Consider the following 23811-nt stretch of genomic DNA (forward strand, 5'->3'; position numbering starts at 1 on the left):
ACACCTTAAGTTGTCGCAACCTTATTTAATACAACCCATTTGAATTATTGAATTCCAAGGGAATCTAAATTTGCTTCTTATTAATTCCACTTTCCTTTAAATTGAATCGTGATTGGAATTCGTTCGTCGAAACCCCACTGGATGTTTATCATTCATTCGTATATGGCGTGCTTGTCCACGCTGGCGCCACGTCAGGCCTCTGCTGCCTCTCTACGCCAATCATCGTAAAAGGATCGTACGGTCCTAGAGAGTATCGCGTTGGTTTCATCGGAGGACTGTGAAGGATTTAGAAGTATTGAGAACTGGATCGCTTCGGGATCATGTGGGACTCAAGTTGAGAGCTACTAGATACCCGGAATTAGTTGTTGTGCCGCCTCGAAGAGTCTGCTTTCAGTACATACGAAGATTGAGGTGCAGTCGTTGGAATTTGAAATAGTGAGGAGCACGAAGTTCGAGGGGTTTGTTCGGTCCGAGATCATTCAAGGTCTGGATTTTCTTAAAGGCTTCGCGACATGTTCCAAGGTCAGCCTGCATTCAGTTCGCTCATTGACTTGTCTGGTCACCATTGTCCATTAAACTAGGTCAGATACAACAGCTTTTTGAGGAAGTAGTCATTGATCAGCTTCAGTGGCATGATTTATCTGTCTCGGCGTACTGACTTGTTGAATCAGCCTGAATGAAAATTATGGGAGGCGAATTGTAGTGACAGGTCTTCATCAAATGATGTTGAAGAGTGCATTTGCTGTTGTGAGATACTACATAAGATACTGAATATTGCAGATTATTGACCACAGTGCGTTTTCACATTCTGATTGTATTTTAGGTGAGCTCCACAAGCTTGTGTTGCAGCGTTACTCAAGATTTTTATGTGAACACTGGAGAGATAATCATTTACAAATGTCAACCTGGATACAGCTGCAATGAGACCCCTACTTGAGATGATTCACTAGGGATAATCTACAAGGTGAGTGCAAGTTGGTTGTTGAATGATGTTGAGAATTCCATCAGAATAATGTTTTCAAATTCGATAGCTGGGGGCCAACACAATGTGTGAAAAGGGACCACACAGATCAAGTCGCAAATAGGTTTACCTATCGGCTGTCACCTCGCTCAGCTTACAATGTTTATGGACAAATCGTCCAGGTATTTTCAAGACATGCCTCGCGTCCCATCCGTTTGAGCAACAAGACGAGACTGTCGACGTAGTTGTTTCTGGCATCAGTATAACTTACTGCAAAGCTATTCTACACCTCGACTTACAAGACATGTCCCATCAATTCACTGGAGTAGTTTTTCGAGGGAGGTTTCTCCTAGACCCAACAAGCCGACAATTATGAAACAAACAGAATTGAACAGGTATTTCAACCCCAACACTAATGTAAAGAGTCTGACGGGTTCGCCTCTGGATTGGTCGCAGAGCTTTGCAACCACGAATTTCTTCCAAATAGGACTCATATCCAGCGCCACATCGTGGATTATCCAATTGCGCAATAATCTGAAGACCTTGACTGCCCGTGTTCAAAATCGCGGTACAAAAAGATGTTCGACAGAGAACATCGGAAGCGATCAATGTCGCTGTTGTTGAAAACTTGCTATCTCTCACGAAACGCTTCCTCCACGGTAACGAATGAATGTCGGCCAACGCCAGGCGAGGGAGACACATACTTTATGCTGCTGCTGCGTGTGGCAGGAGTGACAGGAGCCATCATAGCATTCCTTGGATAAAGATCGGAGAATCGCACGTTGGAGTCCTCGGCGGACTGCATTATCTTTTTGTAAGAGTCTAGAATACCGACCATGAAATTTCTGATGCCGAACAGACTCTTCCTTCTTGGCTCCTGATTTGAGCCACTTTCTGTTGCAACTGTACACGAAGAAGCTGCTGACTGGGATTCGATTACAGCGTCTCCGACTCTAGATGTATCGAAATTATTCTTTGAGGATTTCCTGCTCCACGAAAAGCTCAACCTACGATCAAGAGACTTCTTGCTCACTCGCTCGTACCCAAAATTTGAGCAAGGTACCTCAGTGGCACGAAGTTCGCTGATACTACAGAGATCTTTACCACGCTTAATCCTTCCATAGCTGCCGTCCATTGACGTCGATCGCATGCCTCCAAATCCCCTCCCTTTCCCCATGGTAAGAACCCAGAATATTGACTGGATTAAGTATTGCTACTGGAAAGTCGACGACACTATTCCCCTGGATGCGTTGTCCTCTGAATCATTCCAATACAGAAACCTTATCAGCGTGCTTCCGCAGATGCTAAGTAACCTCCTCAAAAAGACTTCTCAACACTAACAATTCACAGAACATCCCAGGGGACCTCAAACGCAGTTTTAACCACGTCCGCTCACAATGGAATACCCAAACACTCACACATTCCTATAGATAACAACCTGGAGTGATAGTAGATGGCTCTAAACCTCAAGCACGCTGCAAACGTCTTCGTCGCAACCCTGCATTGTAATCATTCAACCAACTTCAACTCGAACTCTCATATTGCGACCAACGCAACCCCTAAAAAGCAAGATAGGCGAGAAAACACAGCTCTGAACTATTTTCTTTTCCAAGGTGACGAGCCCGTGACTTCTGTTCTAGCCACACGACGAAGACACGCAAGGGAAAAGACAACACAGCATCTATCCGAAAGAATTCGACATCATGTAGAACGAATCGATGAAAGACAACGCCTGACTATCCCACCAAACGAATCAATGCTCTTTGCAAGTACACACAACCGACGACCCCACACTGCAGCTCAGCAACAACAGATAATAAAGCGTGACTCCAGAGCGCACCTGTCAATTCGTCCAATGCTACAGCAACTCCGGCGTGGCGAACCCCAAACTCAGGCAGAAGACAACAGATTCGGACTATAGAACTCCGACACAGATGTATGGAAACACAGTTCTAGAGCCACCAGCGCAGAATGCGAAGCCAGGTCGAATGGAAGGGGGAAACAGACGAACACTGCGGCGAGAGAGCCAGTGCCATCGGCGCCCTGCAAGAGGGGAGGGGGGATTATTATGCCACTGCCTGCAGAAGTGATGGACAACGCACGTAAATGTATAATTTTAAATTATTCTCCATCCGCAGATCTGGAGCTCCCTCCTGCTTCGTCCTCGCTGCTCCATCCGCTTCGCGATCCCCGATGAGTCCGTCAGTGCGGAGGACAGAGCCGTGATCAGTAGGGCCATGATTCTATCCACTTCGCAGCGACCCCGACTGTGGATTAGGGTTATGTTATTTTGCGCCCTTGAAATCTCCGCGACGAAGCGATTTGAATGGCGAAGGGTTGCGGGAAAAAAAAAAATATGTGCGTGGAAATTCCTTCTCGGTGATTTTGGGGAATGTGAAAGATGAGTTGAGACTTGCACCGATGACGTAGAATGTGTAAATAATAATAATAATAATAATATTGAGTAATGAGAAAGATGTGTGTGTGTGTATATATAAATAAGTGAAATTGTTTTATTTGTACACGTACAGATACGTGCTACTGTAATTCAACAAATTTCACATTGTCATAATATGTTTTGTAGGTTTCTGTTTAGATTTGTATGTGAAGTTAAGGTCACCCCACATGATAAAGTCATGGGTTTATTTATTGTGGGTTGACCATTGGCTGTAATGCAATTTATTGCCAAAATATGATATTTTAACACCTATTACGTTGGACTAATTGAAGCAGTAAGTTTCAGAATAAATATATACATATGTACATACATACACACAATAATTGAACTAATTGGAAAGTATGACATCTTGATACTTGAAATATATTTCATCTGATTGCAATCCTTTGACACCTGGTTGCTCTTAAAGAGAACAATCCGATCAAACACTTTTGCAACTATTTTAATTTTAATTCTAATGGTTTATATATATATATATATATATATAAATAATGAGTATTTTGTGCCAACATGTTTAGCAACATTTAATAAGCTAGTTTCATATGTCTCCTACTTTCATATTTTATCTTGATACTCGGGTAAATATCACTGTTTTTCTGTTGTTGACAGATGACAATAAAACTCTACAAATGTTCTTCTATAAAAACATTGCATTTATTTTAGTTTTAGCTTTATTTTATTGTTTTTATTTTTGGGCTTTATGACAGTCATATATATACTGATCACTCGTATCATAAATTTTCTTCGATCTTTTATATTTGTATGTAAGTAACTTTGGTGTTTTGATGTAATATATAGTTTTTTTTGGAAAATTCCAATTTTTTTAGATCCTTCAATGTTACAATTTTGAATTAAGTATCTTTCTTTGTTATCATCTACAATCAATTATTTTAAATCCATTCTTTAACTGTTTGACAAAGGAAAGTAACTTGTTTGGCCATAAAATAAAGGTGCATTCATAGCATTTTAAGTTTAACCAATAATATATATATAGGGATTAAGTGTTTATTGGTAAAGTGATTCAAGCATTTACTAAATCGACCCACCCATCATCATTTGTTCAGGATCCAATCATTTTTTCATTGATTTTTGACCAATGCCAATTTGGTAGGTGAGAATTTTCTGATGATGGTTAGGACGAGTGGGTTGATTTCGTAAATACTTGGGTCACATTAACAATTCCCTATATATATGTATATACATATACATTGTGCTTTAGAATCATATCTAAATTTCAACAATTTCAATAATTGTGACCAACATAAACACATGTATCCTTCTGTGCAAATACATATATATATATATATATATATATTCTACACATTGGGATTATAAAACGTTGTAAATTTACCAGTAATTATGGTTTAATATTTGTGCAGAATTTCTTAAACAGAAGAAGAAGATTGAGAATAATCTTCATTACTGAACACCTTCCTTCATTTGTCCAATGGAATAAAACTCCATTTTCTCAACCATCAGTACGGAGTTCTTTTCCCACATGCAGCTATGAAGGGGGCGACCTCCGCATCATCTCCACCGCGAAGCCGCCTAATCTAAAGCCCGGCATCGGGAAACACACAAATTTGCACCGCGGCAATGCTAAAAATCGATCAATCCTCGCATGAACTTGGTCAAGGGATTCTCCTTCCGAAGCGTGATCGCCCACTCCCTCTGTGTCTAAAATCGCAGGCAACGAAGACGCCTGCAAGAGATTTCCCACATTCTCCATGACGAGCCTCGTGATTAGAGCCTTGCGACATTCAATTCTGAGTATCCCAACATAGCAAAAACATTTGGGTTGATCACCGAATACAAGTAGGTAGGGCGTGCCTCTTAAATCTTCTCCGGTGGGTGTGAGACATTGACGAGGTGGTTCGTTGCCAACACCGATTTAGGTGGAATTTCCACCATTCGCATCCGCAGTGATTTGGATATTCTATGACGAGAGGTGCATTCAACGGGACTGACACAAACGCGGCCGCAAACGGTGAGCCGGAATCAAGCCCTGTATGGAGACATAGAGGTGACTGGACAGCTGACGTGGCTGTAAAGTCGTGGGAGGGTGACGTAGACGTGGGGGTCGTGCCGTAATCCGCTTGCCACGGGTGCATGTATTGTGACACGTGGGCAGAAAAAGCTCCTACTGCTGGACGTTTTGTTGCAAGTATTTGTTTTGCCGTGTGCTGAGTAAGCCAATCAGATTGATTTTGATAATGGGTTCAACAAATAAATAAATGCCTACATACATATATATATATATACATACATTTTTCCACTTAATAACAAGTATATTAAAGTGTTGTTAATTTGTTGGTATCTTGTGAGGAGGTCATAAGCTTGTAGCTATTGCTTGCCCAAGAGGTCCTTGCCTTCTTTTCCAATTCATGTTACTACACCATGGTTGTTAGTTAGGGTTGTTAGAAAAAAAAAACATAAAATCAATAGAGAACCATTAGGTGGACTTTTCTTTTTTAATGCACATACACCCTTGTGTGAGATACTCTTGCATACACATAGTAAAACTCTTGTATGTACTAAAACGTTCTAGAGTAAATTTCTATTGAAAGAGTTATGAAGAATGGCTTATGGCTTTTGTTTAATATTTTATATTGAATGAATTTTTAAAAAATTCATAATATATTTTATGTAGTTCTTGCATTCAATTTTAAAATCTTATTAGTTTTATTTGAAGAATCTTCTAATATATATTTCTTATGAAACTTTTTAATATAACTAAAAGTTTTATTGTGTATATGTGGAGGTGTACCTACATAGTAAAAATGGGATGTATACCTAGAAATTATATATATATATATATATATATATATATATCAAAGATGAAAATAGACATATTTTATAATTTATTGATTATTTTGTACATTAGTGAATACATAAAGACATACTTTTAGGCCTTTGGACTTATTTTTTCAAGTATTAAGCTAAATCAAGGAGATTTCTTGGTTTCAACAAATCACAATATTTAAATGTTGAAATCTCTCACCATGTCTCTAAATACAAAGTGTCTTTAAGACACATGTATTTAGGTCTATAAGTAAAAAAATTGTGTTATTATTTATTTATTTTTAAAAAATTATAATTTATTCTTAAAAACTCTACCAATCACATACACACCACACATACATACACACACACACTCTCTCTCCCTCCCTCTCTCTCTATATATATAATTGCTTAATTATAACCTTGGTAGATGGAAATTATAACATTGGTAGATGATAATTATACAAGGTTTTTAAAAATTTAAGTGGACTTTAAAATAAAAGACTTTTGCATACTAAAAAGGCACATTTGTAAGGTTTTGCAGTTTCAAAGTCAAGAAAAAGTATTTGGAGTGTCATCACACACTCAATCATGCTTAAATGCTACATTGTATCTTGGTCAATCTATATCCCTTAACTAATATTTCTTGCTTACTTTAGAATATATACTAGGATAGATGTTGTTTATAGGTTGTAAATTTATAATATATATTTTCATAATTAATAAATGAAAAGAATTAAATTTTATCATTTAAGTGTTTTCTTTGTTAGTAAGAAAGAAAGAGAGATTGAAATAGAGACATAACATAGTAGTGAGATTGCAGAGTGTAAAAGGATTGCAAGGATTTATCACTGTTTAGAGTATTTTATTGAGTTTAATAATTATCAAGCAATTTTATCCTCTCAATCTTTGAGTGCTAATTACTAACAAGCATTAAGCATCAGTGCATTAATTGCTTTGTTGAGATTTGCTGCTTGTTACAGTGAAGTTGTAGAAAAGTGCAATGGATCATACATATGTACCCAAAAAGACTTTTGCAATTGACAGAGTTATTGTCTGTGTTAACCTCAAGCAATTAAGGCTTCGTCAATAAATTATTGTTTGCAATGTTTGAATCTAAGACAAAAAAAAAAATGATACAAACACATTGTCTTTGTGGGATCAAAAAAGACCAAAAATTAGCATGAGAGATAACAAATGGTAGCACAATTGAGATGAGTTGTGCTGCTTGCACATAACATTTATGAAATAAAATATAAATAGTAGATAATAAGAAAATAGATGCATCAATCATAGGTATAAATATAATTTTATTTTTAATTTTTGTAAAAAAATCTATTATTAAAATATACTAAAGTATGCCAAATAACAAAAGTTGGCAAAAAGAAATTTTTCAACATGGTTTGAAGACTGATAAATTGGCAACCAGATTTTTAAAATAAAAATAGGAAACCTCAAAATGATGGAGAGATAAGAAAAGTCAAAACATGGTTCAACGGAATATTAAGCTTCCGAGACTGTTTTTTCGAATAAAAGTGTACAATTACAAAACTTACTGAGAACAAAAGCATAACAATCTGACACATATAATAACTGAACAGTAGTTTGCAAGATTCTGTGAAACCCTCACATTTTCCCCCAGCAGAGAGTTGGCATGTCGAAGCACTAGGAACACGCACACTAGCATGACATACTACTTGGACTTGGGAGAAACAGATGAGATACTTGAAGAACGAAAGCTACCAAATGGAGACAAGCTGAAATAGAGGTTTACCTAATTTGCAAGCTATTCTTGGAAGCAGCAAATTCACCATCACAAATGTGTCGTCATTCCAAACAATCAGTGTACGAAGCTTTTTACACTTTCTTGATAAACAACTGGCACAGAGACGGGCCATTCAAAAGGAACCAGATTTGTCGGCACAAACTTGTGGGAGCCAGTTACAGCTGTCGTCAGTTTACTTGCAAGTTTCGAGTAATTTATGAGATCCCGGAACTGCAAGCAGAACTGGACACCCAATCCCTTCCACTAGCCTTCGACTTTTCATCACTTCCTTAAAACTAACTCACTCTCTAGACTGCACAAGCACACAATTGAGATCAGCCGAACGTACTAATAGAAGCCATTTCTAATGACTTCGCAAATGTGAGCAATTGCTATAATTAAGTCAGTTGTGAAACATAGCTATAATGATAAGAGTTAGAATTTGCAACCTTCGAGAGAGTCTTCAGACGTGGCTCTCTCCATGAGTTCTTACACAGATCACCGAAAGTGCAGGGCTTTTGTCAAAATCGAAGTCCACCATGACATTGTCGAAGACCCGGTCCAATACTGCTTGGAAAGCTCTTCCATGCAGTGGCTTTGAGTCCAAATTTCGAAGAAGGGAATCCCAGGCGTAGTAGTTTTACGAACTTCTGAGAGTCTGCATCTTGTCTCAGCTTTTCAAACGAAGAAGACGACTACCACCTTATGTTCCATCAGCTTTTCCATGACTGATGTGATCTGTGGGGAAAGCATCAAAGGAATACTTTAGAGTCGGAGAGATACTGGGAACGATCCCACCTGCAACTAGTCTAGATTACAATTCCATTGTTGCCAAATCTTGCTGAAAGCCTTGTAGTTAGCGTTCATATCCATTCGGACATGCTTAACTTAGCCCTACAAGAAAAAGAAGAAACATAATTTCGCAGGCAACCAAGTAGACTCACGATGTTGAAGAGTATATAATTTGTAAAAGTTGTGGCACTGTAAAAAATTAACATTCACACCTTATTACATGCTCTCAGGCGACACCAATTCCAAAAATTGGTAAACCAGGAAACACTGGGGTGTGGCATGAAATTACAAAATAAGTCATTGATATTAATTTTGTTCAGTAATTGTCTGTGCAGTACGGCAGCGAACGTATCCTCTCGTAAAGCAACATGTTTAGTCCGTAGAAGCAACCCACTCTTGCTGAAGCCCTGTAAGTGTTAACGTTTCTTCCAGAGATGATCAAGATCAGCATTGTCATTGAAAGTGAAGTTTGCTCAACATATAAGTGCTCATAAACTGTTACTTATGACACAATGTCATGAAAATTACATTTAAGGTATTTCTTGTTCGATTGCCAGTGTAACGCGCAAAGGGAGCAAATTTTTTGATGATACAATACACGCTGCCTGGCTGGACGAATCTCCCTAATGTTGCCTTTGTAGAGGAGATTCAGAATCACTCCCTTCCGAATTAGAGAAAGTGCTTCCTAAACTACTAAGAGACTCGCCTTCAGCAGGAAGCAGTCCATCATCCTTACCTACTCTAGGTGCTGATTTAATGTCTCCTACTTCACAACTACAAAATGGAGATGGCTGGTCCAACGCCAACCCTGGCATCCAAGTTGAGGAACTGCTTGGTTCAGATAATGATGGACTTGACTGTGGTGCAAGTGCCTCTGAAGCGGATAGTTCCTTAGCCTGTTTCGCCAGCGGTACCCGGCACAAGGGGCAGCTGTCGTCGGTTTGAAACCATTCCTCCAGACATTTTAAGTGAAAGATGTGCTTACAGCCAGGAAGCCTGCACACAATCTCGGCTATGTCGTAGCTGTTTAGACATATCGAGCACCTGACATCACATTCATAACACCACAAACCCACAGAAAATAAATAAGTTTTCACAAAACAAAACAACTAGAACTTCATACCTCTTCTCTTGCACAAATGCCCACATGACAAAAGTTTTAAGGAAGAATGGAAGTTGCATGCTATTACACGAGACGATATGAAGCTGAAGTTTAACACATGGAACGTACCCAGCATCCTCCTTGGGGAGCATTCCTTGGTGGTATGCCAGCAATGGCAATGTGCTCACCGTTATTCTATTCTTAGTTCGCATTTGCACCATTTCCTGTCACATTTCACTAGATGCGCTCAGCTGAAGTCCTAGATCAGAGTCGGAACATAAAATCAAACCAGTTTTGGGACGTACCCTCGATTTATTTTTTAAACCACAATTAAAAACATCATTTCATGATCTTAAAAGTAAGAACCCTAATCCATGTGGGCATTCAAGAGTTAGCATACCACGTCCTGAGGTACAGCCTCAAAATCTAGACCCCATGATTCAGGCACTTCAGCTTGTCCCCTGTGCATGAGGCTTCGGACAGTTGCTATCAATGTGAGTAAAAATATTGAACATCCAAGAGCCACGAGGATGATTACCCATATACTTAGACCTTCCCGCGCACCTAAGGGAGCACAGCAAAATCACAATTCAAAAAGAAAGTCAGACTATAATTTTCAGCTGCAAATGTTTCAACAAACCAATAAATGGTCCATTTAAAGGGTTTCTCCAGAATTCGATATAGTATTCTGACACTAGCATTTGAACTAGTTCAAGGGCTCTTACCAATAGAGACACTAACATATGAGCATGCCACTACAAACTTGAAAACTACCACAAAGGCAGGAGTATTTACTTGCCATGCCCAAGGATTAACAACTAGCAAAGAAGATGTTAACAGTTGGAACAGTACAAAAAAACATACTAAATAGCCTGACTCATACGAGGTGATATAGTGACGTTAACAGTGTCTTTGCTTCCGCACGAGATACTCACCTGATACCACGATTTGAAAATCAGATATTCCTCTATACGAATAATCGATATTAAATACACCAAGGAGCAGTTCTCCACTGTTCAGAGAGCTTTTACTTATGTGATAAGTATCAGAAGGCGTGGCACCTAGAGTAGAATTTGAGAATTTCAAACTAAAGTCTTTGAGCGTTGGAAAACGATCTTTCTGGGCCAGTAGAATAGGGTGTCCTGTTGAGGAGCTGAATTGGACCAATATATCCTCGTTGTCTGTAAGCTGATTAACCGTCATGTTAATGTAAGCCCATTCTCCAGGTTGAAGCTGGCCACTGTATGGTCGACGTGCAGCAGCTTGCCGAATTGCTACAGTTTAAACAATATATGCAAAAGTCAGAGAAGGCGAAACACTCACGATCAGAAATTTGAAAAGAACAGTATATTTAGCTTCGGTAAGCAGACAACCATAAACCCAACCCAAAATGTCTTTCACTATATCGACATAGTTTGACTTAAAGGCTCTACTCTTCAAAGAATGTCGTGAATTATTGAGATGGGACCATCGCAAGCGCAGTTTGGGAGACCATGGCAACCGTAGACGGATAAAAATAAAGCACCATCCAACTAACATAAAAAGAGGGAAATGTATAGTAAAATTGACAAGCCTACTTTTCATGAAAAAAACAAACAAACAAAACAAAACAAAGAGTAATAAAAAAAGCATTCTGATATGTTTTTAAAAAGTATTCTGGCACTCACATCCTGCACAGTACATTCCACCATAACCAGGTTCACAGCTGCAAGTATTGTCGCTCACGCACTGTCCCTGAGGATATGAACAGTTCAAGGGGCATAAACTTAATGGGTCATCTGGAGTAGCAATAGTGATGGTCAGATTGAAGGTTGCATCTTCTTCCACACACTGATCTGCGTTATATACCCCAATGTAGAAGTTTCCAGAGCCATTTACAAAAACATGGTGATGGCTGAGTCGATTTTGAAAGCTTGGAAGGTCTGCATATTTTAATGCATCCTGCTCCTTCGGCAGTGAATCAGCTGATACCTCAGCTTCATCAGCATCATCATCATCACTATCTTCATGATTAACAAACAAAATCAAATCGCCATATGCTCTCTGCATTTCTACCAGTATACGAGTTGCATTATTGGAAGCCTGCAAATGACAATCATGTTTCCACATCAAGAACATAACAATAATGATGGCCTTGCTGCCTCTCAACTGCAAGTCCTAACAATACAGTCCTATCGCACTAAAAAACAAATGGCGCAATTTTAACATTATATTCAGCAATCCTTTCATTCAAGTCGTGTCTAAGCTAGGCGTACTAACTGATGAGCCAACGTCCGTGGGTCTAAAAAAAGAGGAGTCACAAATATACTGAAAAGCAACGCCTGGCTAATCGTATCAATAATATCCTTGCATTCCTCAAGTGGTCTTACGGACTATTACACTGAGTATGAAATAACATCTCTACCTTGAATCGAAAGTATCTCCATGTCCCATATCGTAACGAACCGCTATTGTGAGTCTGAGCCAACCCATGTCTTGATACCCAATCCTCCTCATCTGGCAAATCCTCCACTTCTGCAGGAAACAGATATGCACATCAGATACCGTCCGCTATGAGATCCAATAAGTACCTTGTAATGTAAAGACATGAAAAATTTCGGAAAGAACCTACATAAGTCTGACAGATGCATGAAAGTATCCTACTGAGAAATTCCTCACATTCAATTAGAGTTCGATGATCAACCTATTTCACATTTTTCATCATCGTCGCTCTTAGTGCATCGACAATTGTCGACGCTTACACACGGCCCGCTGTCAGGGTCACTGCAGTTTATGTCGCAACCTTTATTCGCTGCATCAAAATCCAACAACTACATCAGCTCCACCACTTGTATCGACCAGTCCAAATATTGATCTTTTAAGTCCCAAAAAGTTTTCTCAAGTCTCATCAAAGCCAAAAACCCGAGTTTCTGCAGTTTTCAAGAAAGCTGACATATCTTCCACGAGAAAAATAAGCTCCATTCAGACCCCAACATTTCAAAATGGTTGGGATCATACCTGAGCACCAAGCCTTCAAAGTGTATAGTACAGGACCACAGCTACTGTAAAAACCTGCAACCCAAGGTTGCGAAGCATTTCCATCTAGAGGTACGTCCAAATGTCCGTAAAATCGATGATGCTCCGCATCTGAAATAGATGCACGAAAATCAAATGAGCACACGCCGTTTCAGGTAAGAGTTAATCGATGTCTAGCAGAACCTCTAAGAAAAGCACTAAACTCGAATGCAGGGATGGCTATACCTATGAAGTTAACAAAAGTTTTTCCCTCCGAAGCTCGTGCCTCTTCAATCGGAACAAGCTCTCCTTCGGTATTCACAAGCACAGACCACTCATGGCTGTCATCACACTGCTGGTATATTCGTGCCTCTACCTCTAAGTATTTGTAACCAAAGAAGGGGTCCTTAAAACACTCTGAACTATCGAGGTTGTAATACACAGTTTGCTTTTCCTCGACGATATCCTTCAAGCAAACATTATCTGCTGTCAGAGTCACATTCTTCCGATCCTCGTATGGTAACAATGACCTTACGGGCTGGTTAGCATAGCAAACTGCAAACCACCAAAATATAGTATCAGAAAATGCTTTTGTAACACTAGTGCGATCCAAACATTAAATAGGCACCCACGTTGCAAATTCAACGAACTCCATATCACACGCAACAGCGAGATTCGATCAGTCCAATACCCAAAGCCCTTTATGCGTCAATCACGATTACAGTGCAATGAGCCCTCATTAGGAATGAGGTACTTAGAAAAATGTGAAAAAAAGTGTTAAGAAAAATTATCCACAGTGAAAAGTATCTTTGACTCACAAGCCCTCGACATGATGCTCCAAACCTCTTTACTGCATTAGCACATTGACGATTCACCGAGAAAAGTAGCGTGATCACCAATCATCGACCAAAAATTTCATTCTTTTGAACAACGAGAAATACCAATCATCACATAAACCCTACAAGTGTGAAACTTGCAAATGACATGTTTGTAACGATTTTTTGTAAGACGGCATTCAAACCAACAAATCGTCCACTAGCGAAAGCTCTGTTACCTGCGGACTTGAGATCACATTCACAGCAAAAAATAAATATAAAAATAAAACTCGCTGCAATTCGACCAATTCTGCAGCAACAGCCAATCCCTCACACAATGAGTCATAAGGATGGCGATCCATTACCGGAGCAAAGCAGCGAGAACAGAAGGACGAAGGCCAAGCAGCACCCAGCAGCGCCCAGCGGATGACACCCTTGGAACGGAGCGATCCCCCCCGCGCTCCGTTTCATAACCTTTGTGCGCCTATCCTGGGGGAGTGGTGAGTGGTTAAAGAAACCCACACCGTAATCCCGCCCTCTCAGCCTTGAGCATCACATCCCACCACAACCTATCACCCTTTGCTGCTGTTCGACCATAGCTATGCGAGACGCACACCAGAAGCAGCAAGCCGGCTTCTTCTTCGGCAACACCCAACGCACACAACAGCTTGGGGAGGAGCATGGGAAGCAAGGGGTTCATGGTGCCAATGCGAGCGAAGGTGTACCTCCCTCACATGCCACCGCTGCACAGCTTCCTCGGGATACAATGTCTGACTGTTTTCTTCCCCTTCTCGATGCCGCCTCCTCCTCCCTCGTCTCCATCATCCCCCTGCTGCTCCGCATACCTCCTCTCATTCATTTCTGGCTGTGTCTGTCTAGAAAAAACCTCGTTGAACCCACCTCCCTCCCACATCACCGCCCACGGCGGCATCACGAGGCATCAATCACCTCACCCTCCTCACTCACTCCCTCCCTCTCTGCCTCCCTCCGACCCTTTAGCGAGGTTAATGTATCTCACCTCCCTCGGATCTCACCCCATCCATGATTCCGTCGTAAATCATGGCCCCAGTTCCTACACTTCACCCCTCTCCTTCTTCACCTTTTCTCAAGTCAACTAAATCGCTGGATTTCTCTAAATTTGGGGTTTCGCGGGATCGACGCATCCAGCTTTCTCCCCACCATAGTCGCCCTTCTTCCCAGCGTCTCCTCCGCGAAAAGCACCAGATTACAAGCTTCCTCTACTACTTCTAGATCGTCGTCTTCTTCCTCCTTTGCTTCTTCTGCTTCTTCGTCTCCTTCTTCCTTTTATCCGTCTTGTTGGATTCGTTACTGTTCCATCACAACGATCTCCGAAGTGCTTCGCCGTAGAGATTCCGGCTGTTTGGAAGCATATCATGGCGTCGGCGTTGCGCGGGGCAGGCGGCATCATCGATCGCCCTGCCCTGGTCCCCTGCGGGCACCGGTGCCCACCAGCAGGCTACACCCGGTGAAGGGGCCCCGCTGGAAGCATCCGAGCGCTTCACCATAATAGCACCAGGTTGGTTATATTTATACTTCAATTTTTTATTTTTTTATTTTCTCCTCTCTTGAGAAACATCATCCCCTTTCCTGCCCAATTTCATCTTCACTGTTTGTTTGTTTGTTTGTTTATTTTTTTTTCCAATCTGATTCCATAAATCTTGTTGTTTTGAGTGTGGCTACATTGGCCCTTCTGTAGTTTTTGTCATTGTTTTTGAAGGAAAAGTAAATTATTTTCTGTGTGCAGATGTTAGTAGAAAAGGTTTTTAATTGATGGAAATGTGGGTTTATTTGTATTTTACTTTGTTTTATCATTTGGTTTGTAGGCACTTCCTGCATGTGTCAAAATTGTAAGGGATAGGATGCATGATGCAATGTACATGGATACAGAGTTTGGATTTGACATGGATTGATTTGTGTGTTTAATGCATGTGCTGAGATTGTAAAAGTTTGGATGTGTGACTTAATGTACCAAGATGCATGGTTTGAATTTGATGTCAATTGATTTGGATGTTTTGTGTGTCCATCAAAAGTGTAAGGATTCACATGTTCAAAAGATTGTACAAAGATATATAGTTTGAACTTGACATTAATTGTTATTTGGACACCCTTGTGTTATCATTTATATCTTTATTTATAAAAAAACCAATGGAAAAAAAATGATAAAAGATGACATTTTTACTCTGTTTTGATTAAAAGAATGTATATTTTATACTACATAAATTGTAGCAATGTCTTGCATAAATAAATTAGATAATTTGCATCTTTGAAAATATATAGAATGAATCAATAAAATAAAATAAAATCTTGCATCAGCCATTATTTTGTTATTAATAAGTTTTATTTATTCATTTTTAAATATAAGCAACAAGAATAAAAAAATTACAATTTTGTTCATTTTTAAAAGTATTATTATTTAAATATTCCAAAAGCAACATATAATTTTTATGTTGATATATATATATATAAATACAGTATTTTTTATTTTAAATTAAAATTACACAATATTCTCTTCTTATCTTAATTTATATAAAACATATATTTGCATGCTATATTCAATTAAAATTGAAATCATGTAACAATGTATACACATTTGATGTATTTTGAAACATATAAAAACGCTCAAATTAACCAAGTAAGAGTTAAATTAACTACTTTATATTTTTGTAATACAAGTTTTTAGACTTACAACATGGAGTTTTTAATAAATAGAGGCAAAGAAGTAATACAATTAGTAAGGTTTAATTGACATGTAGACACATGTCTTGTTAAATTATATGGTAATTATCTTGTTAGTAGATTGCTGCAACCATTTAATTACTTGCCGATTTAAGAGCTTCAAATTTTAATCATAACACAATATAAAATGTTTACATAAATAATTTTATAATTTTTAATAGGAATTGCATAAGTGTGTAAAATTGTTTTTGATGTTCCTACATGATAACATAATAGACTTAATTTTTTATTTTTCAGTTCAGTTTTCCTCATCTTCTTCTCTCCCTATTTTTTATTTTTTGTTATTTTTTACGTTCTTTCTTTCTTTCTTTCTTTCTTTCTCAAAAATTAGTCCTTTAAGCCAAATATCTACCAGCGTGTCTCAAATCTTACAAAATATCAAATCAATGTATCCATTTTTCAATACTCTCACATTAAAACTCATATTGAGTTTTATTTTGTATAATACAAGCATAGAATGTAAAATTTAACAGAAAAAGGAAAAAAAAGAAAAAAAGAAAATATTACACTTAGTATTGAAAAAATCCAAAATATTATTTTTTAAAAACTTAAAATGTTTGAATTAATTATACAGCCATATGGTTGCTTTTATTGCATGTATGGTTGACAAACACTTTATATTGGTGGTACAAATAAATTATTTTTTATTTGGAAAATGAACTATATAAATTATAGTAGTATATATATATATATATATATATATATATAATTATGCACATATTTTTATGTGAAAAAATAATTAAATAGAAACACTATAAAAATGTAAATAATCTTGTATTTAAATACAACAATCCTAATAAATATCCTATGATAAAATCAATGAAAAGACTTAGACTAATTATGTTTTATATTTTTGTTTTTATGCTTAATACTACAATATATTTTACTTAATTAAACTTGGATTTTTAATTATAATATTTTAAAGATCATAGTTTAATTTCATTTAAAAATAGATACAAATTATGTTAAAATAAATTTCTTTGAATAACATATATGTATATATATTAAAATAATACAAGAGAAAACATAGAATAAAAATTTAATTATTAATTTTTTTACGTGGGAAATTATTAAGAAATTTCTTTATAATATGTTTTAAAAATATAAAATAATACTTATATTAATTTTATAATTTAAGCATGTACTATGTTTATGTGCTTATTCATTTAACTTGAATTAGAATATATGGAATTCAGCTATGTGATTTTTTGTTTTTATTTGTAACTCAATGTCTTTGTAATATGTAAAAACAAATATAACCTCCAAAAGTCTGTATTCAATTAATATATTTACATGTTACAAATGAAATGATTTTGAAAAAATAGATAATGTATTGAATGCATTATATTTATATTCAGAACAATGTTACCTTTAGAATCATTTAATGCCATTGTTACGCATTAAAGATCTTTAATCCGTAACAATGAAAATCATTTTATTGTGTCACTGCTTAGTACAAATTTTGATGTTTTTGATTTATATATATATATATATATATATATATAGTTTTTTAAAAAATTATTGGTGTTCTCAATATTAGAATAAGAACATTAAGATAGCTGACCCATTTTCGGCAACTTAAGCATTTTAGCATATTTGCAGTACATGTGTGAAAAATCAAAAAAAGTCCCAATATAGGGAAATAGAAATTAAGAGGATATTAGATGTTTTCACATCATTTTGCCTAAAAACAAAATTACTATTATTTGTTTAGTTCAAGATTGTATTTGACACAAATCTAAGATTTGAGCCAACCTAATTCTCACTAGTGGTTGATTCCAAAATTGAGAATGTTTGATTTCCCAACAATTTTTTTGAGTTGGCATGGAATTACCCAATGGCGCATCAGAGTTGAAGCAAAATGTGAATTAAGTGACATGAAACCATAAGGTGTCAAAACTATTATCATATTAAGTTGATTGGAAATACACCACCCTGTAAGGCAGAAATGAGGGGTGGTCAAGAATGGATTGGCTACCTTCACTAAGAAATCACCAACTCCAATGCATGACTATCATTCCCAAAACCTTTGAAAAACCATGTATGATTCTAGGCTCAGTTCACATTCTTAGTTGATCAATGGTCTTAATGGCAATGATTGTTTCAGACAGGGTAGGTGGATCATGCTTGTGAAACCTACATTGTACCACTTCAACACATTTATTGTGTTTGCATCTAATGAATGTAGCAGTTGACCATACTACCTGAAGTGCAATGTGTACAACGTGTCCCACTTGGCTTGTAACACAGGTTTGGCTACAACATAGAATTGTTGTCTGCATACATAAATGTCCACTCAACCACGCAGATTTTGTGCATGTTTTACAGTCTTATAACAAATACCCAAAAGTTACCATTTCAAAATGGTTGCGAAGTCACAATAAGTACTTTCTTCCTGTACAGCCTTTACAGCATTCTCCATTCACTTATTCAACAGCAGTGTGGAAAGGTTTTTACCAATGAAGTGTACATGGCATTGTTTGATTTTAGTTGACCATGCATGACAACCACATATTAGAGCAGATTCTCTTTGGTGTGGGAGTTAACCAAAATCATCCAGGTCATCAATATTCTGCTGAGTATATGTTACCACTAATAAATATAGTTGCATGTTGTCCCATCTTTAGGCATCTCACATGAGTTCACAAAGCACTGGGTTCAATCTGTCAATACTCAGGACGGATTTCATGCCCATTTTGATGGGGCATGTACACTCAAAATATCCAAGCTTAGCCCAGATTCACCATGGAGCAATTGCTACAACCATGAATGTGTGTCTGCAGTTGAAATGTGGCTGATCTGTCTGCCCAAGCTGGTCCACAACTTTTCTTCAGTACATGTAACTGACTTTTAACACAGGTACAGACTTACTCACAAGCTGCAGGTGATCTACAAGGACATCCTTGGAGAGGCTGCATGCCATGTAAAGGGGAAGCAAAAAAACATTGAAAGACTTTAAAGATTGTCATGGTTGAATCAAGTTTGGAAAGGAACAAGAAGTTTGAAATGTTTTTGCTAGATAGGCTTGAGTTACCAGGCATGGATTAAAGACTGTCTCTAAAATTTTACTTAAGAAAGTTGTGCCTCAATCAGCAATACAAATTACCAAATTCAAAGTAATTCAGTTGTAAGTACTAAATCCTAAACTCTAAACCTTACGCAATTGCTGTTTCTTTGTTCAAGCAGGAAGCAATCAAGAATTCTAACTTGTTCTAACAGAGGTAAATTAAAATTTTGAACAGAATGCTCAGGGAAGATGAATAAAGTAATTGAAATGAACCCTGAATGCGGGAATTTGAGCAAAATTGGTATGAAGGTAAATTTGAAATGCTTCTGACGCACATACTAGACTGTCAGTACATCTAAGTGATAGAGTGAAGGTGAACAGTGCCAACAATGTCGATTGCTTTGCTTGCTTGTTTGGAGGTATCCAGCGAATTTACTGTACCAGGATTTCCGCAGGCTTTATCAGCACATGATCTCAACAAGCTTGACTTTAACTTTCAGGTAACAAAAGACGGGGAGAACTCCTTACCTCGCAGCAAGAATATTTTCAGTTCCAATTAAACCTTGAATAACACCATATGAGGTGGGTTTAAAGGAGGATTCTGATTATTTCCTCCCTGTCCCTATTTGTCTTAGCATGTACACCTTCACCTATCGATGCTTATATGAAGGAATATCATGGCCCTAGTCTAATTGATGAATCTCTCTCCGTGGTAAGTACTTGCCTCTAATAAAACTATACAGTTTGGGACAAAAGTATAAGAGTAAGATTAAAGAAAATAAGCTACTACTAATTGGGCATGGTTTTTGTGTATTGCAGCAACAGGCCTTGCTTCTGACCTTTTGGATCATTGGTGTAATACTGCGACGACTGTGCAACAAAGTTGTCGAGTTTTGTGGGTCCAGATTTTGTTGTACAGTTTGTACCGGTCAAACATCTGTTTTAACAGAAGACAAAGCTGGATCATTGGAGGATCAGGAGACCGTCAAAGCAACGTTTAGTCAGACTTCTAGGGTATGTTATGAATATGATTCTGAATTGTCTACCTCCCAAGATACTGGATGATACTACGCTGTTCTCCGTGGTTACAAGCCTGGATTGCATTATAGTTGAGAAGATGACCAAAGACAAGTTGATGGCTATAGTGGTGCGTTGCACAAGTGATTCAAGTCAATAGAAGAAGCGAGGAAGTTTCTGTCTACAGATGATCGGAGTAATAAGAAGGTGACTATAGTTGCTGAAGGCTGTAAAAGACAGATGTGTACAGACAAGTGTTTTTTAGGGTAGGTGGCGGAGCCCTATGAGTTTTTAAAGGGACTTCAAGTAGAAGGTACTTAAGGGTTTGGTTAAACTACCTGCTTGTTGAAGTTCAGTTGAAATAAAACTAACATCAATTGTTCCTTGCTCAATCTGCTCTTGTATAAAGTGATATTCTATTTCAATGTGTTTGGTTCTTGCATGCATAACTGGATTATTTGCTAATTTAATGGCACTCATGTTGTTGCAAAGATTTGAATAGGAGATGAGGGTTGTATCTGGAGCTCAGTATAAAGTCTTTTTTAAGTATTTGACTCTTTGAGTGGCGTCTGTGAGGACTCTGTACTTGGCTTCAGTTGTTGATAGTCATAGTGGGTTGTATTTTGCTTGACCAGTCTATCAAAGATTGTCTTAGTTTATAGACTATATTGGAGGTGGATTTCCTGCTATCTAAGTCTCAAGCATAGTCTGCATCGGCATAGCAATGTTAGTAGCCAAGATCATCTCCTAGAAAAAAAAGAAAAAGAAAAAGAGTCCAATATCCTATGATCCCTTAAGGTAGCACATTATGTTTTTAGCTATTACAACATGAGTTTCTTGAGGTTCATGCCGGGTCTAGTAATGATTGCTACATGGATTGAAGTGCCTACTAAGGACCTGTAGTGAGTCATATCTATAGTTGGAGAATTTATATTTTTTATGTTTTTATGTTTTTATGTTTTTTTTTTTTTTTCAACTTGGATTCTTGAGAATTGTTAGATTGTTATAATTTGACATTGTAAACTTAGATAATATTCTTTTGATATAAGTTCATTAATACAACCATCCGTCTTTGTTGTTGTAGATGAGTTTTGAACCCAAGTAAGTTTAATCTAACTCTAAGTCATTCATTTCAAGGGTCTTCATTAGATCAACTTAGACTTAGGAGATATATTGAAGGTTGTCTATAATAAAAAGTAGGTCATTTATGTATAATAGAAGGATTGTGATTTTTCCTTCATAGATCATGTAATATAAATTATAATCTTTTTTTTTTTTTTGATAAGGTCTTTTTTTTTGAAATAAGTATCAATTCTACAATACCATACTTTAGGCTCTTGTCGTAAACCATATAGAGCTTGTTTTAGATAACATATAGCTTTTGCCATCCTAGTGATACCTCCATATAAACTTCTTCATTTAGTATGCTATTTAAAAATATTATTTTAATATTTAGATGCTTTATCTTTCACTTCTTTCTTGTTGCAAGAGCTATCATGGAACATATTATTGACCAACAAATTATAAGAGCAAAAATATCAAATTAGTTAATTGCAACTATTTATTTGAAGCCTCTTAAAACTATTCTAGCCTTTAATTTATCAAGTGCTTTAGAATTGCCATTTTTATATTTAAAGATCTATTTTGAGATAATTGGCTGCTTATCATCAAATAAGTTTACATATTTTCATGTTTAATTGGAATTAATTAAATCTACTTGTTGTATTGAAAAATATCATCATTGATTTAATATTTCTTTATCATAAGTTGAGGATTCACAAGGTTTAGATTTCATTGACTGTATATAGTAGCCTAGTAGTTTAGTATTAGGTCTCTTATCTCATGTGCTTGTCCTATTTTGGTTTGCTGGTATTAACTATTGTCTTGGTATAAGAAATAAAATTGATGGTTCTTAAGGATTAAATGAAGAACTTTGTAATATGGCTTCATTATATTTAAGATCTAAAAATAAGTTAGATAATTGAAGCAAGTTTTTTTCATAAATTATAAATTGTAGAAAAATGATGATAATTTTCTATAATTTTTTTTGAGGTAGATTTAACATGGTCATATGTTTGTTTGGTTTTGTCAAAAATTATATCTCTACTAAGCAATATCTTCTTTTGGACTAGATCATATAATTTATATACTTTGCTTCTATCATCATATCTAACTAAGATGATTTTTTTTTTTTTTTTTATATTTTGGATTGAAGTTTTTTGTACTTATTTTTAGATATATAAAACAAAAGCTAAGTTGTCAAATATTTTTAGATGAGCTATTCTTAATTTGGATCTATAATAGAGTTTTTTAGAATTTTTTTTAATTAAAGGCTTTGATTAGACTTCTATTTATCAAATAATTAGTTGTAATAATAAATTTAGGCCAAAGAAATTGAAATATCTTATTGTTTAAGAGCATAGTACGTGTTCTTTTAATAAAAGTCTTGTTTCTTCTATTTACAATTTTTTTTATGCATGTGTCTTAATTAGAGAAATTTATCATTTTATGGCTTTGTTTGTTAGGTATTTATCAAATTTTTCATATAGAAATTTTCTTCCTTGATCTATACGTAACGTATGTAGGCATTGCCTTATTTTTGTTTCTAATACAATTTGGAATTTTTAAAATTTGGTTAATATGTCTAACTTTGCATTAATAAAACATATCTAATTTTTTTTATTTTTGTCATCAACTATGACTAAAATATATTTGGATCCACTAAGTAAAGAAATTCTAAAGGATTCTATTAAGTTTGTATATAGATATTTTCTTCGTTTCTTTTTCTTTGATCTCAAATTTCTTAAAAATATATTTTTTGTGATGTTTTTTAGCCATACAACTTTCATAGATTTCTTGAAGATATAAAAAGTCAAGAATCTTAAGAACATTTTTATTGTGGGATAAATGATGAAGTCCTATATAATTGACATGATAGAATCTCTAGTACCATCTATGCATATCTTCTTTGGATGTAATATGATTGATTTATTTTTTAGAATATTATATTTGTCTATTTGATAATAAGTAGAGATCATTTATTCTATTTTATATCCGTTCACTAGTATATTTCTATGAACTAAATCATCCAAGATAAATATATATTATTTTATAAATATGATTTTTTATTAGTTTTTTCTTTAAGATATATTAAAAATAGATTTCACTTGATAGATTAAAAGTAAGAAACATTGTTAAATTTTATTTTTCCAAAATTTATTGTAAGATGCATATTTTTTCTATTTAGAACTTTATAAGATTCACCTCTAAAAATTCTCAAGTTCTTTGTAGCTATAAACTATAGATTTGCTAATAAGTTGTTTTCTTCAATAATATATATCATACATCTAGAATCTAAATAC

General features: G+C 36.2%; 2 protein-coding genes across 4 annotated transcripts; both read right to left on the bottom strand.

Moving 5' to 3' along the window:
- Window positions 1–979: 979 nt before the first annotated feature.
- Window positions 980–2988, bottom strand: LOC112286224 (uncharacterized). 3 transcript variants are annotated; one of them, XM_024527916.3, is made up of 3 exons: window positions 2802–2988; window positions 2427–2459; window positions 980–2218 (listed from the first exon to the last, which is right to left on the bottom strand). In XM_024527916.3, the coding sequence occupies exon 3, from the start codon at window positions 2136–2138 to the stop codon at window positions 1593–1595; it is 546 nt and encodes a 181-aa protein (XP_024383684.1). In that variant the 5' UTR covers window positions 2139–2218; window positions 2427–2459; window positions 2802–2988; the 3' UTR covers window positions 980–1592. The 3 variants fall into 3 exon arrangements, with proteins under 3 accessions (XP_024383684.1, XP_024383681.1, XP_024383682.1); XM_024527913.3 differs by having other exon boundaries at window positions 2400–2459; XM_024527914.3 differs by lacking the exon at window positions 2427–2459.
- Window positions 2989–9238: 6250 nt separating this feature from the next.
- LOC112286974 (uncharacterized) lies at window positions 9239–14600 on the bottom strand. The gene is made up of 10 exons (XM_024529495.3): window positions 14034–14600; window positions 13100–13408; window positions 12857–12985; window positions 12543–12650; window positions 12264–12373; window positions 11527–11941; window positions 10795–11133; window positions 10260–10423; window positions 9989–10083; window positions 9239–9801 (listed from the first exon to the last, which is right to left on the bottom strand). The coding sequence occupies exons 1-10, from the start codon at window positions 14137–14139 to the stop codon at window positions 9381–9383; spliced, it is 2196 nt and encodes a 731-aa protein (XP_024385263.1). The 5' UTR covers window positions 14140–14600; the 3' UTR covers window positions 9239–9380.
- Between the last annotated feature and the right edge of the window lie 9211 nt (window positions 14601–23811).

Source organism: Physcomitrium patens, chromosome 9, assembly GCF_059467195.1.
Source record: "Physcomitrium patens ecotype Gransden chromosome 9, ASM5946719v1, whole genome shotgun sequence".
NCBI lineage: Eukaryota > Viridiplantae > Streptophyta > Bryopsida > Funariales > Funariaceae > Physcomitrium > Physcomitrium patens.

Excerpts from the sequence above, each read along its gene's own strand:
- LOC112286224 (XM_024527914.3), bottom strand. The coding sequence starts at position 2,138 with ATGGGGAAAGGGAGGGGATTTGGAGGCATGCGATCGACGTCAATGGAC.
- LOC112286974 (XM_024529495.3), bottom strand. The coding sequence starts at position 14,139 with ATGAAACGGAGCGCGGGGGGGATCGCTCCGTTCCAAGGGTGTCATCCG. Across the intron at positions 12,986-13,099 it reads AACTTTTGTTAACTTCATAG|ATGCGGAGCATCATCGATTT; the intron begins GTATAGCCATCC and ends CATCTATTTCAG. Across the intron at positions 10,084-10,259 it reads AGGCTGTACCTCAGGACGTG|GAAATGGTGCAAATGCGAAC; the intron begins GTATGCTAACTC and ends GAAATGTGACAG.